This window comes from Phocoena sinus, chromosome 1 (assembly GCF_008692025.1).
Source record: "Phocoena sinus isolate mPhoSin1 chromosome 1, mPhoSin1.pri, whole genome shotgun sequence".
NCBI lineage: Eukaryota > Metazoa > Chordata > Mammalia > Artiodactyla > Phocoenidae > Phocoena > Phocoena sinus.
Window position 1 is genome coordinate 128,637,487 of NC_045763.1, and position 13,826 is coordinate 128,651,312.

The 13,826-nt window shown below is 37.3% G+C and overlaps 1 protein-coding gene across 1 annotated transcript in view; it reads left to right on the forward strand.

Annotated features, from left to right (window-relative positions):
* DNM3 (dynamin 3) overlaps positions 1–13,826 on the forward strand; it is a 259,507-nt gene that overhangs the window by 81,893 nt on the left and 163,788 nt on the right. The window contains exon 2 of the mRNA XM_032654309.1: positions 10,208–10,281. Within this exon, the coding sequence (XP_032510200.1) occupies positions 10,208–10,281 (74 nt within the window). The remainder of the gene's footprint in view (positions 1–10,207; positions 10,282–13,826) is intronic.

The following is a 13,826-nucleotide window of genomic DNA, read 5'->3' on the forward strand; positions in this document are numbered from 1 at the left end:
TTGGTGGACATGTAGTTTACATATTATTCTTGCCATACACAAATGAGCAATATGGTCTGATGGGTATACTCAGAGAAGTATAGATAGAGAAAATAATTCTTAAGTTTATTCATTAATATGCCTTCTTTAGTCAGCAGAGTTTATTGAATAGTAAGAAGGAATTATTTGAACTCTGTTATGTGTTTCCACTGGCTACTTTTAGTACATTTCAGGACTTGGAGCTATTAAAAGTATTTTTCCTAAACTTTTATTGGGAATATAGTTTCAAAGGTGACTTCTAAGATAAGAAATAACTAAACATTTATTATATGTGTATTTTAAATATATATATTCATGTTTATATATATATAACCATCTATTAGATATTGAGTGCTTTTCCTTTTTCCCTAGTTCTTTGATCTTTAAAATTTTCATAATCAATGATATAAGCTCACAGGAAAAAGTCAAACAGACAAGAAAAAACACATTTCAGGTAAGAAAATAAAACAATAGACCACATACATGATACCTATATCTTTAAATATGAATGTGTATTTATTTTTTAAAAGTCACCCCTTAAAATTTATCTTCCCAATAAATTCAATTTTCATTCCTAGAATGCTGACTTCATGTGTTTACCAAGTCACCACTGAGCACGTTCTTTGTGCCAGGTGCTATGCCAAACACTGGCGTTATAGAAATGAGGTTCCTATCGTAGGGAGCTTGTCTAGGAAAGGGGATGTGACTGGGGTTCGTGGTACTTTGGAATAAAGAGGAGGAGCATCTAAATATACTGTCATATCAGGAAATACTTGCCATGCATTGGAAGCTCTGCCAACATTCTATCTTTAAGGGTGAGATGGGTAAAGAAAGGTGCATTGGGTAAGGGCTTCTGTGGTAGAGGAGTCAACACAAGGCTCTGAAATTAGTGTGAAGTCACTTGAGAACCAGATGTTCTGGGAATAAAAAAATTGTGAGGGGGAATAATGGATGAAGATTCTAGAGTGTTAGGGAGGAACTGGATTCAAGGATCCACTTAAAGCTGTCCTTGACAATTGGAAATCTTGTTCCCATTGACAAAAACACTATACGGTGTGGCTGTGGCTCTCTGTTTTGTTTTCATGGAGAAAATGACCTATACTTTTGGGCTATTTTTTTCTTCCAGTATCTCAGAAAAAGTGAAAACAGAGAGTACAGTATTGGCTAGGGAAGTTTCTACCCTTATTCATACTTTTCTTCCATCACCCTGCCAAGGAACCTGTAGTACACATTCAGGACCAAGGACAGTAATTGGGCCACATTTCTCCAAGTTATGCCTTAGTAGGGGAGGGGTTGAAATGGGCTGCCTAGACCAGCTTTGCCTAGTCATTGGATAAGTGTTCTCTCGCCCTTGTTTCTCACTGAGTGTGGTCTTCCACACATGGGCCTTTCCTAGCCATTGTGGTGTCAAAGTACAAAGGTCTGAGGTTCATGAATGGGATTCATGGAAAAAGGGGCACGGGACGCCTTTCAGTTTCTTTGATAGCCAGGCTTTAGGCCTGCCTCTTAACTTGGCCAAATGAAGGTTACATATGATCCAGCCCATGTTTTCAGGGTTGTGAAGGGAATGTATTGGGGTTTGAGGCAAAGGCTGTCTGACCTTGTCCTTTCCACACATCTCTTTTAAAAACCCTGCAGGAAGGGGTGACCAACAGAACTGAATGTTTAGCACCCTGGGTTCTCTTATTTTTCTTTGATCTGTAGTACATATTTTCAATGGGAGTGAGATTGCCCCTGAGGGGGCAAAAATTGATTCTTGGGGGTCAAAAAAAATCTTACTGTTTTTATGTATAAAGCATAGATGTACATGCTGTACATATACTATAGTACAGCTGTGGTATTAAATTTAATGGAGGAAATTAATGGGGAAAATGTCTAATAAGGCTTATGTGCACAGTAGTAAGTAAGAAAGTTGAGAAACATGTCTAAACCATGCTGTCTCTCTTTCTTTCTCATTCTCTTTGTTAGGCAGTGCAAGGCTGGTTCAGTGACTCATAATGCCATCACCATTCTGGACTCTGTCTTTTTTTTCTCTGCCATTCTTAGTGCATAGCTTTCTTCTTCAAGGTTGCCTTGTGATGTAAGATGGTTGCTGCAGCTCTGCTATCATGTATAACTGAGAGGGAGAAGAAAGAGAGGGTAGGGCCAAAGGTATACATCAGTTAAATTAGGTCCTTTCAAAGGAACTATCTGTGATGTCACTCAGCAACCTCTAATTATATCTTATTGACTAAAATATAATTGTGTGGACACCCCATTTATAAGGGAGGCTGGGAAGTGTAGGCTTATTTATTTATTTACCTGTTTAAGTTGGGCACATTGCTATTCTCAACAAAATTGGGATTCTGTTAGTAAGAAATAATGGGCAAATGGATATTGGGTAGGCAACTAATAGTCTCTTTAGTTGTCCCTTTGTCATTCATTTGCACGGCAGCTACCCAGGGTAAGGTATAATCTGTGATTTGAAATAGAATGACAGCTAAGTGCCTCTACTTGATGCTGGGACTCATTAATCTGGTGCTTTAAATTCTTGAACTGACTTTGTGAATAAGTAATTAAAATGGATTACATATGAAGGCATTAAATTTTTGAGAGCATTTCCTAGTGGGGAGAACACATGGTATTTGTAAACTGTGAACTGGCTTCTTCCTTCAGTTTACAGATCTCTGACTCAGAAACTTTTGCATTTTGAATATTGCAATGGGAACCATTAATTATTGGTTAATTATATTTAATGAAAACATATTGCTTAGAAATTCTGAGTTTTGTGAATGAAAGGTAAATATTGAAATTTCTTAGATGTTAGTAAAAAAAATAAAAGCACTGTGTTTCTTGCGTTTGGATTTGCAACTATGTTTTTCAAACAAAATGATGGTGCTATTTATTGAATACCACAAATTATAGAGTAAATGATAGCCCCAAAATGTGATCTTTTACAAATCAGTAAATGCTAATATTCTTACTGTGTGCCAAGAATTTAGGGGCAAAAGGAAACTGTGGTGGAAAACTTCCAATTAAATGTGTGGATTTTGGCATAATTACTTCCTTCAGCAATTAAAGTGGCATTGTAATGGCTGGCAAAGCTCAAGATTAGGGCATGCAAACACAAAGCCATTTTAACAGCGCCATTGTGTTCAGTGTGTGGAATACATGACCTCAGTGTTCTTGGGGCAGGGAGTAAACAGTATTTGGCAGTGACCTATCTCTGTTTCTCTCTCCTGTTTCTCTCCCTCGTTTTCCTCTTTTCCTTTCTCTCTTTAAAATTGACTTATCATTTTGAAAGACTGTGAGATAATAATCCTACCGGGACTGTTTCGGAACACATAAAATTACATTTTGAGGATAATTTTTAGAAGAGACTTCTCTGTTTTTAAGGAATGATTTTTAAAAGTATATTGGCCCTTGGATTTTTAAAAATATTGTTTCCTTCAAATTCTATTCTGTGTCTTCAGACATTCTTAAACATTCATAAGTAAAATATTAATTTCAATGACCTCAGCAAATTACTGGTAAATCAAAAGTTATCTTGCCTGTTCTTTCTGTCCATGGTAAAATGCCACTTAGTTGTCTGCTTGTTGAGAATCAGATATGAGAATGTTTTTCTTCCATGTTTTGAATATATGGGGCAATAAGAAAACATCCTGAAAGAGTAGGTGGAAAGTGTTAAAAATAATACCTGGGCAGTGAAGGAGGCACTGGGAGGAGCACAGGGATGAGGGAGCAGATGTGTAAATAGACCAGTATGACAAGTGTGTGTTGAGAGTTTAGGTAGAGGCATGTACAGGGGGATTTCAAAGAAGATGTACAGGGGGATTTTCTTGGAGAATGTGATATGGAGCTGAGTATTGAAGACTAAGTAGGAGTTGACTAGATGGAGAAGTGGGGAGAGAGCATCCCATGAGGGAAGCATGGGATATGCCAAGGAACGTGCCTGAGAGCACAGGTGAACACTGAAACTTCCACTAGGATGCACACTTTTTTTGTTGTTGTTTACAGTTTGGATTTCATGCTAAAGACAGTGGGGAGTCATTTAATGATTTAGAGTCTGCGAATGTTGTGATGGGACTTATGTTCCTCTTGAGGTTGGATTGGAGGGTGCTCAAACTGGATGCAGGGAAATTAATTGGGAGATTATTGTGGTAGTCTGTATGAGAGTTGGAGGCATCTGGAATGGGGATTGAAATAGAGAAGAGAAGATGCATTTAAGCGATATTAAGGTAGAATCAGAAGGACTTGGTGGCCATTTTGGAGCATGAAGACAGAGGAAGATGGTGGATGGATGATTTCCATGTACTTGGTTTGGCTGACATGTATGGATGCTGGTGATGTGGATTGTGATTGAGAATAAAGGAGGAGAAACATGTTGGATAGATGATAATGAGTTGAATTGTAGAGAATGGTTTTGAGACAACTAAGTGGAGATGTCTAAGAGGCTAGTGTGACTTTGGGATACCTCTGACTTCTGGTATTTAACTTATTGCTCTGGGGACTCTTTCTCAATCTCTTCGTTAGTTCTACTTCTTTCAGGTGCTCATTAAGTATTGGTATTTTCCAGACTCCATATTCATCACTCTTCTTCACTCTGTTCCTACTCTTCTGTTCTCTTGGCTTCAACAACCTGCTCCAATGAAGACTCACAAATTATTATCTCTACACAGGACCTTTATCCTAAGTTCCAGTTGCTCAGTCTAACTATGTACTTGTCTTAATCTAGACATTCTCTAGGTATCTAAAGGTCAACATATCCTCGTCTTCTCCCATTTTTTTTTTTTTTACAGTGTAGCATAGTCTAATGCTCAAGAGCACAGATGCTAGAGTCACACTTTCTAGGTTTGAGTCCTAGATCTGTCACTAGCTTTGTGACTTTGAGAAAATTATGTAGCCTTTCTGTGCCTCAGTGTTCCCATCGTTGAAGTGAGAATAACAATAGTATCTATCTCATAGGGTTGTTATGAAGATCAAATGAGAATGATGCCTGGCACATGGTAGATACTATATATATATCAGCTATAACCAGATATTTCTGTATTTCCTATTCTGGTTAATGGCACCACTATTCAATCAGCTTCCCAAACCAGAAATATCCTGGTGGCTATTAACTCCTTCATATCATTTCATTCCACATCAAAGTGATCATTAAGTCCTGTCAGTTGTCCATTCTCTCTGTTGTCTTCTCTCCATCTTCACTATCACTGCCTTGAATAACCTTTATCATCTTCTTCCTCAGTGACCTAGACTGGTTAGTGACTAACCTCCCTGTCTTTTGTTTTCCCTTTTCAGCATTCTCTGTAGAGTCCCCCAGTGAACTGTAAATCTGATCACTGAAAACTCTTCAGTGCTCTCCTGTTTTCATAGGAAGAAAAAAATACAAGAGAAGCCTCTAAGGTCTCCTCCTGCCTCCTTCTCCAGAGACTTCTCCACCTCATTCTGACCTTTCTTTAATATTTACAGTTCCATAATGTTCTGTGTTATGTAGATCTCCCATGTCTTTACACATTCCCTGTGGCTCCCCTGTGGAATGCCTCCTTATCTCATGTCTCTGAAATTGTTTCTGGCTGGTCCCCCAAGCAGAATAGATTATTTCCTGCTTTGCATTGATACTTCAACTTGTGTGGAGCTTAACCATAGAGTCTGTCATGCTTACTGTAGTCATTTGCATTTTGTTTCCCACTCCCCTCCCCAAGACTAAGATGATTTGGCTTTGAATGGATCAGCTACATGAATTAACTTATTGGAGGGTATGAGTTATATCTCTTGGCTTCAGTGAAGAGCAGATGTTAGACATTTATTTACTGAACAGATCACCTGGTTAGTCATCATTACATCTATATTGAACAAATGCATGTCCATAGATTATTTTCTGCTAAGGGGGGAAATTCCTTTTAGCTTTGTTGGTACAGCCCTTGCTCTCTTTTTAGGCTTCCAAAGATCAATCATTTCCTAATTGAGCAATGATAATATTCCTTGATAACTAAGTTTCTGGAAGAGCCAATAAGAAATGTTATCAAGGTGGTTCTTAGACCATAGCATGGGAACTGTTCTCTCCTTTTTGTTCAGGAATCAGGAAACCATGAAAGAGCATTGACGTTTTGTCTGAAGACTAGCTGTTAAGACTGTGTAGATTAATGCTTTATTGAGGTGGGTTGAGAGAGAAGAAAGACATTTGAATCGTAGCTGCTATGTGGCATAGAGAGGGAAGCAGTACTCCTGCCTTAAAATCTGTACAGTCCAATCATAGATGAGGCATTCAGGCTAAAGAAGGGAGTCAATTTAATACTGCTTAGTTTCCAGATTACTTCTTGCTCTACCTTGAAGGTCCATTTTTTAGGAAAATGACACACAAATTTAAATCCACAGTAATACTAAAGGCACAGTCTTTTTTTCTGCATTAATTTAGCAAAGTAATTTTTCTGTAAGATCTACCTACAGAAGAACGAACCACCTATTGCACAAAAAATAATAACATTCAAATGGATGGTTGTACTCAATGGCTAATGAATTATTCATGATTGTTTGTATCAGTGCCTTGGCTCCCTGTTGATGGAGGCAGGAATAAGGAACTGAGCTTTCCAAACCAGTGCCGCTGGTCAATATCAAGGTGACAGTTCAGGTGGGATCTGAGCCTCCTCATCTCCAAATTTCATTCATGAAATGTTAAAAATTGTCAAGGCTTTTTTTTTTTTTTTGCGTGAGAAGATGCTAAAATATCAGGGAAAACACCCTGTGGTTGTATTGTAGCAATAATAACATTACTACTTTTTTCTGTGGTGCTTTGGTTTTTAAAAATTTCCCATGTGTTGCATTTCCTTTAATTCATAGGATTATCTCAATTTAGTAGAAAAAGAAACTGAGGTTTAGAGAATTTTGCCCATTCAGTGGCAGAACTGTGGTTCAATGAGAGGTCCTCTGTGTTTCATTTGAGGGCTCACCCCCTTACCTCTCACAGCAGGGGTGTGCTGGGCATATGGTTTTCATGCTGCTGGGTCATCAGAATGACATGAATCTTCAGGGTGCCAGATTAGTCACTCAGTCTTCAGAAGAGAAAAATTTCTCTCTCGTGCTTTGTGGCACTCAGATACTCCTGTGAAGTCAGAAGAGACTTCAAAATAGCAGGATTTGGTTACCAAATCTTTTGACTTTTGGTGAAAATGTATGTGTTGGAGGTAGGACTGGTGAGAGCCATGAAGGGGATACTTGAAAACGTTTATTACTCTTAAAGCAAAGTTCTGTTTGCTTAATAAAAATGTAGAGAAAAGTGTTAGCTATGTCTGTTGGCTTACTTTTTAGCCAAACACATGATAATTATTTGTTATTTAAGATGTTTGATACCTTCTCTTTTGCTTTGATAATGTTCAAATGATTGTTACTAAATCTACATTATAAATATATGGTCACAAGCATGAGTTGAAGCAGATCCCAGCACGAAGGTATTAAGTAACTAAACCTCGTTTCTTCCTTCTCTCCTTCTTTATTTTCTACATCTTTTTCTTAAAGAAAATATTTTATTGATTTGTTAAATGCCATTATTTAGACATTTAAGACATGTATATTTATCTTTGGCATCTATACATCCTAAAACCTCATTCATGGCCCTAATAACTCAAACAGATGGCCTCCAGCTCTTTGCTCTGGAGTTTTGTTTCATTTTCCCTATATCCATTTTGATTCTCAAATTAACTTTTCCTTTTTAGGTCTAGGCACAGAGTAGATGCTCTTGTTTTTTTTAAAGTGATTACTGAAAACATCCAAACTAACAAATATTCTAATACAGTTCCTGAAGAATATTAAGATTATCTGATTACATGTATTTGGATGTTTTTAAAAGGAGAGTGTTTGTCTCTCTCATTTCTGAACTCTAGTGTAATTTATCTGCTCCCTTCTTAATGGTTTTCTTTGTGTATGTATGTCTTTATCTTCCCGTTAGATTTCATACTCCTGGTGTCTAATTAGTGCAGGCCCATGCCCACAGCATCTTCCTAGCACTTCTTAGTTTTTCAGTGAATTTTTTGATAAGTAAATCATATTATTTATTCAGGTGGCATTCTTTTAAGAGCAAAAACAAGTCTGTAATTTCACTATTCTCTATTTTAGTTACATATAGTGACATTCCAAATGAAACTTAGCCCTTGGAGTCAAGGAGTAAAGTCATTAACTAGCTAAGAGGCTGTCAGAATTTACACTAGCACTTGCAAAATAAATTAGTTGTAAGTAGGGGAAATTTTGCTTAATTTTATCTCTGTAACTCTCTATTTCCAAAGTATTAGTGGAGCTAAAGCCTTGGATTTTGCAGCATTCTCACTGACCATTACCAATTGTATAAGCTGTTGTTTACTGAAATCCCATCTGTGTTGAAGGTGTGTTCTGTCAATTTTCCTACAAGAGTCATAGTATATCCCATGCCATTATTACCCACTAAATCGTTAAGTAACATTTCCTAACTTGAGGCCAGTGGTTCTCAAACTGTAACAGGGAAGAGCTAAATTGGACTCCATGTTTGATCTGTTTCTTTGACTTTGACCTTTGCTTTTCGTTGTTTTTTTGCGGTAAGCGGGCCTCTCACTGTTGTGGCCTATCCCGTTGCGAAGCACAGGCTCCAGACGCGCAGGCTCAGCGGCCGTGGCTCATGGGCCTAGACACTCCACAGCATGTGGGATCTTCCCGTACCGGGGCACGAACCTGTGTCCCCTGCATTGTCAGGCGGACTCTCAACCACTGTGCCACCAGGGAAGCCTGCTTTTCGTTGTTTTTGTTATTATAATCATACATAATGGCCTCCCTCAGGTAACCTTGCCCCTCTGCCTGAATGTTAAACCAAAGTGCCTTTGTACATCCTGACCCTGTCCACCTGTGGATGGCTGCAAGAAAGAAGAAATTAACACATCCCCTCCTGGAGGCTGGCCATTCCAGGTGATATTTGCAAAACTTATGGCCATTTTACTTCCTCATCACCTCTCCCTCTCTGATTCTATAAAAGAAACTGGCATCCAGACCCAGATAAGATAGTTTTTCAGAGACACTAGTCCGCCATCTTCTTTGTCTGCAGGATTTGTGAATAAAGTTGCTATTCTTTGCCTCAACACCTCATCTCCTATTCACTAGCCTGTTGTGCGGCATGCAGAGTGAGCTTGGACTCAATTAAAAAAACATGGTGAACATCAGAATCCCCTGGAGTTTGTTAAGAGTATAGATGCCACATCTTTCCCCAGGCATTTTGAATCTGTAGGTTCAGAATGGATCCTGGGTGTCTGTGGTTATAACACTTTCTGGTGGTCCTGGAACCACTTTTTGGGAAACATTGCCATTGAGTCAGAAATTTATTTTGAATGGAATTCTGTGATTTTTAAAATGATGATGCTTCTAAAAGTTGTGAGTCATTCTAAATGTCTTTAAAAACAGTGTTATAGGTATGTTTATGAATTCTCTTTGACATTGCAGAATCAGTACTCATTTATGTGGCATTATAGATGTAATTATGAAATACTTTCTTTGCAGTTTTATTGGTTTAGTGTATATTAACATGCCATTTTAAACACAATATTTATTTGAAAAATCTCCTTTTTTATAAGCTCCTATCTATCGGGAATGAGAAAAAACAAAAATCAAATTGCAGTCTTTTTTCTGCTGTTAATTTCTACATATGCAATGTTTATCTCCGCTTAATCCCACATTTTGTGTATGACCTTTTTTGGAGAAAAAATTTAGGTATTTAGAAGATACAAGCTAATGTGCATTTATTACCTCTTATAATGGTCAGTATTTCATGGTGTTAATATTGATCTTGAAGCTGGACGGAGTGATGAATTTTTTAATTACCAAAGAGTTTAAGGATTAACTTCCACAGCAAATATTTTTGTAAATCCTTGTTCTCTGAAAATAAAAATGAATTGACAATACACAGTAGTTTAATGCAAACTTTTATTAATTCCAGCTAAATGAATGAATTACATATTCCAGTGAGGTCATTATGATAATGCACGTGGGTTAATATTCAGTATAAGGGCCCTTCCCCACCCCCACCCCCTTTTTTATTTTGCAAACGTCTCTTTTATAAGGTGGGTCTAGCATTCTTTAGATATGTGATGCATTGAAAGGTTGAGAATTAGAATTTCTGTGGAACTTGATTTGTAAATTTATAGGTGATCAGAATTCCTTAATATGCCTTAATCTATTCCTTCTTTTTTTTTTTTAGGGACTTTCTCCCTCGAGGGTCAGGCATTGTAACGAGAAGGCCTCTTGTGCTGCAGCTTGTTACTTCCAAAGCAGGTAATGAATGAGGATGTTTGCCACATGGATGAGTGTATTCTATGGTACCTGTTGTCTCCATTCCTGGCTGTTGGGTTGTAGCAACAGAAATGTTTTTGTGATCACTCTGCCATGGGTAGCTGCCTATATTTCTCTCCAAAATGCCCTCTTCTTCATTGCTTTTTAAATTCCCTTTATTACATTAAATGGAAAGTCTCATTTCTCATTGTAATATATTTATAATTTTACAGTGTGGCATAACCACTAATACCCCTTTGGTATACTTCCTTCCTGTGTGTGTGTGTGTGTGTGTGTGTGTGTCTGGGAATTTTTTAAAAGTAATTTAACATCCTTCTAACAGCTGTATGCATATTGTCGACTGAAAAGAAAAAAAGTGCAACCTAAAAGTTGAGAGTTGTGTTTTATTCGGTGGGATTTTTTAGGGTTTAAAGCCCGGGAGGCAGCATCTCAAGTAACCCTGAGAGACCTGCTCCGAGGAGGCAACGGGGGAGCTAGGATATATAGGAGTTTTGCAACAAAGGGCAGGTAGTAGGAACAAAAGATTACTGTTAATAAAAGAAAACTAGATATCTCAAGGAATTTATCACTTTTCTGAGACTGGGAAGATGCAAGAGTCTAGGCTCAATGAAATCATTTCTTTGATATGTACCTCGGCTATCTGGGGTATCTTGTGTTTTCACATCCTGAGTTTCCTCAGGGCTCACCAGCTCACCCTCCTGTGGTGGCTGCAATCACTGATAACTGTGACATCCTTTGTTTACTGATATGGCAGGCAATATTCCATTTATCAATATGTATAGTGTATGTGTATCTATATCTATGTTTATATCCATATCTGGATCTATATCTAATGTGCTGTTTTTGGCCCTCTCCTTAACACCATGGTAATTTGATAGGCAAATGAGCTTTGCTTTCATTTTTGTTTCTCAATAACTGGTGATGTGGAATTTTTTGTGTGCGTTTATTTGGTATTTGTATTTCTTCTTTTGTGAATTGGCTGTTTTTTTTTATCTTTGTCTATTGGTTTTTGAGGATTTTACTACTTTTCCTAACAATTTCTTTGAATGCTTAAGATTGAAGCACTTGTAAAGTTCATGCCTCATAATTTGCAAAAACAGGGTCATGGAGGTTTACCCTTACGTTTTCTTATAATAATTTTACAGTTTTGATTTTACATTTAGACCTTTGATCCATTTTGAGTTAATTTTTACAAGTGGTACAAAGTAAGAGTTCACCTTCATTTTTTGCATGTGTATATCCAATTGTCCCAGCACCATTTTTAGAAAAGACTATTCTTTCTCCACTGTATGTTTTTTGGCACCTTCATTGAAAATAAATTGGCCATAGATATATGGGTTTATTTCTGGACTCCCAAGTCTATTAAGTTGTTCTGTATCTCTGTATTTGTGCCTGTACCATACTCTCTTAATTACCCTTGCTTTGTAGTTTTGAAATTCAGAAGTATGAGTTTTTCTACTTTGTTCTTCCTTTTCAAGGTTGTTTTGGCTATCCTGAGTCCTTTAAAATTCTATGTGAATTTGAGAATCAGTTTGTTTTATCCTAGGAATGCAAGATTGATTTAATATCTGAAAATCAAGTAACGTATCATATCAACAGAATGAAAACAAAAATCACAGGATTGTCTCAATAGACTTAGAATGAGCATTTAAGAAAATCCCATACTCCATCGTGAAACACTCAGCAAACTAGGAATAGAAGGCACTTCCTCAACTTAGTAAAGGACATGTATGAAAAACTCACAGCTAACATCATACTTAATGGTGAAAGACAGAATGCTTTCCCTCTAATATTGGGAATAAGACAAGGATATCCACTGTTGTCACTTCTATTCAGTGTTGTACTAGAGGTTCTAGCCAGCGCAGTTGGGCAAGAGAAAAAAAAAAAAGACATCCATATTGGAGAGGATAGAGTGAAATTATCTCTATTTGCAGATGATATGATCAAGTACATAAAAGTTCCTAAGGAAGTCACTAAACAGCTATTAGAACTAATAAATGAGCTCCACAAGGTTACAGGATACCAGATAAAGATACAAAACTCAATTGTAATTTTATACACTTGCAATGCACAATCAAAAACTTGCAGTAAGAAAACAATTCTATTTACAATAGCATCATAAAGAATACACTACTTAGGAATAAATTTAACAAGAAGAGCAAAACTTATACTATGAAAACTACAAACTATTATTTAGATAATTTGAAAAACATCCCATATTCACTGATTGGAAGACTTAATGTAAGATGGCAATACTTCCCAAATTGATTGATAAAGTCAATGCAATCCTTATCACAATTCAGCTCACTTTTTGGGTAGAAATTGTAGACATTTTAAACCATTTCTTAATGTAAAAAAAATCGAAGTTTGATCCAAAGGAATGGACTTGAATGATGTCATTTGAAAAAAGTAAATTGCTTACAAATCTACAATGTACCAGATACTATTTGAAGCTCTGGAGATATAGCAGTGACTAGGACAAAGTCTCTACCCTTCTGGTCATTTATAGCCTGGTTATATCATTTTTAATGTATAGAAGGTTTACTCTTTTTGGTTATAAAATCTATACATATACATTTAACAAAAGGTAAATATTTAGCATAATTTTTTCCTTTCCATACTTTTTAAATTTTTTAGCATTTAGTTCAGAAATTTATTTTCATGTATGAAGAAATAATTCTTTCCCCAGTCTCCTTTATCTTATATTCCACTCTTAGTGCAATCTATTTCTGAATATCTTTTTTTTAATGTGCCAACACTATAGTGTTGTGCCATGCGGCATATGGGGTCTTAGTTCCCTGACTGGCACCTCCTGCAGTAGAAGCACAAAGTCTTAACAACTGGACTGCCAGGGAAGTTCCTACAGTGTTTTACTTATAACAGGTTTATAATTTGCTTTAATATCTATCAGGACTATAGTCCTCCCCCCATTATCTATTTATTTATTTATTTATAATTTTTATTATTTTTCTTAATTTGAAGAGTTTGAACAACAAAATTTTATTTGCGTAAAACTGATACAGGCTTCTTCTACATTTTAGGTATTCCCAGTTTGGGAGCTTTTTTTTTTTTTTTTTTTTTTTTGCGGTATGTGGGCCTCTCACTGTTGTGGCCTCTCCCGTTTGCGGAGCACAGGCTCCGGACACGCAGGCTCAGTGGCCATGGCTCACGGGCCCAGCCGCCCCGCGGCATGTGGGATCTTCCCGGACCAGGGCACGAACCCGTGTCCCCTGCATTGGCAGGCGGACTCCCAACCACTGTGCCACCAGGGAAGCCCTTGGGAGCTTTTATTAAAAAAATAATTATTGGAGTAAAATTGCTTTACAATGTTGTGTTAGTTTCTGCTGTATAACAAAGTGAATCAGCTGTATGTATACACATATCCCCATATCTCCTCCCTCTTGCGTCTCCCTCCCACCTGCCCTATCCCACCCCTCTAGGTGGTCACAAGGCACAGAGGTGATCTCCCTGTGCTATGTGGCTGCTTCCCACTAACTATCTATTTTAAATTTGGTAGTGTATATATG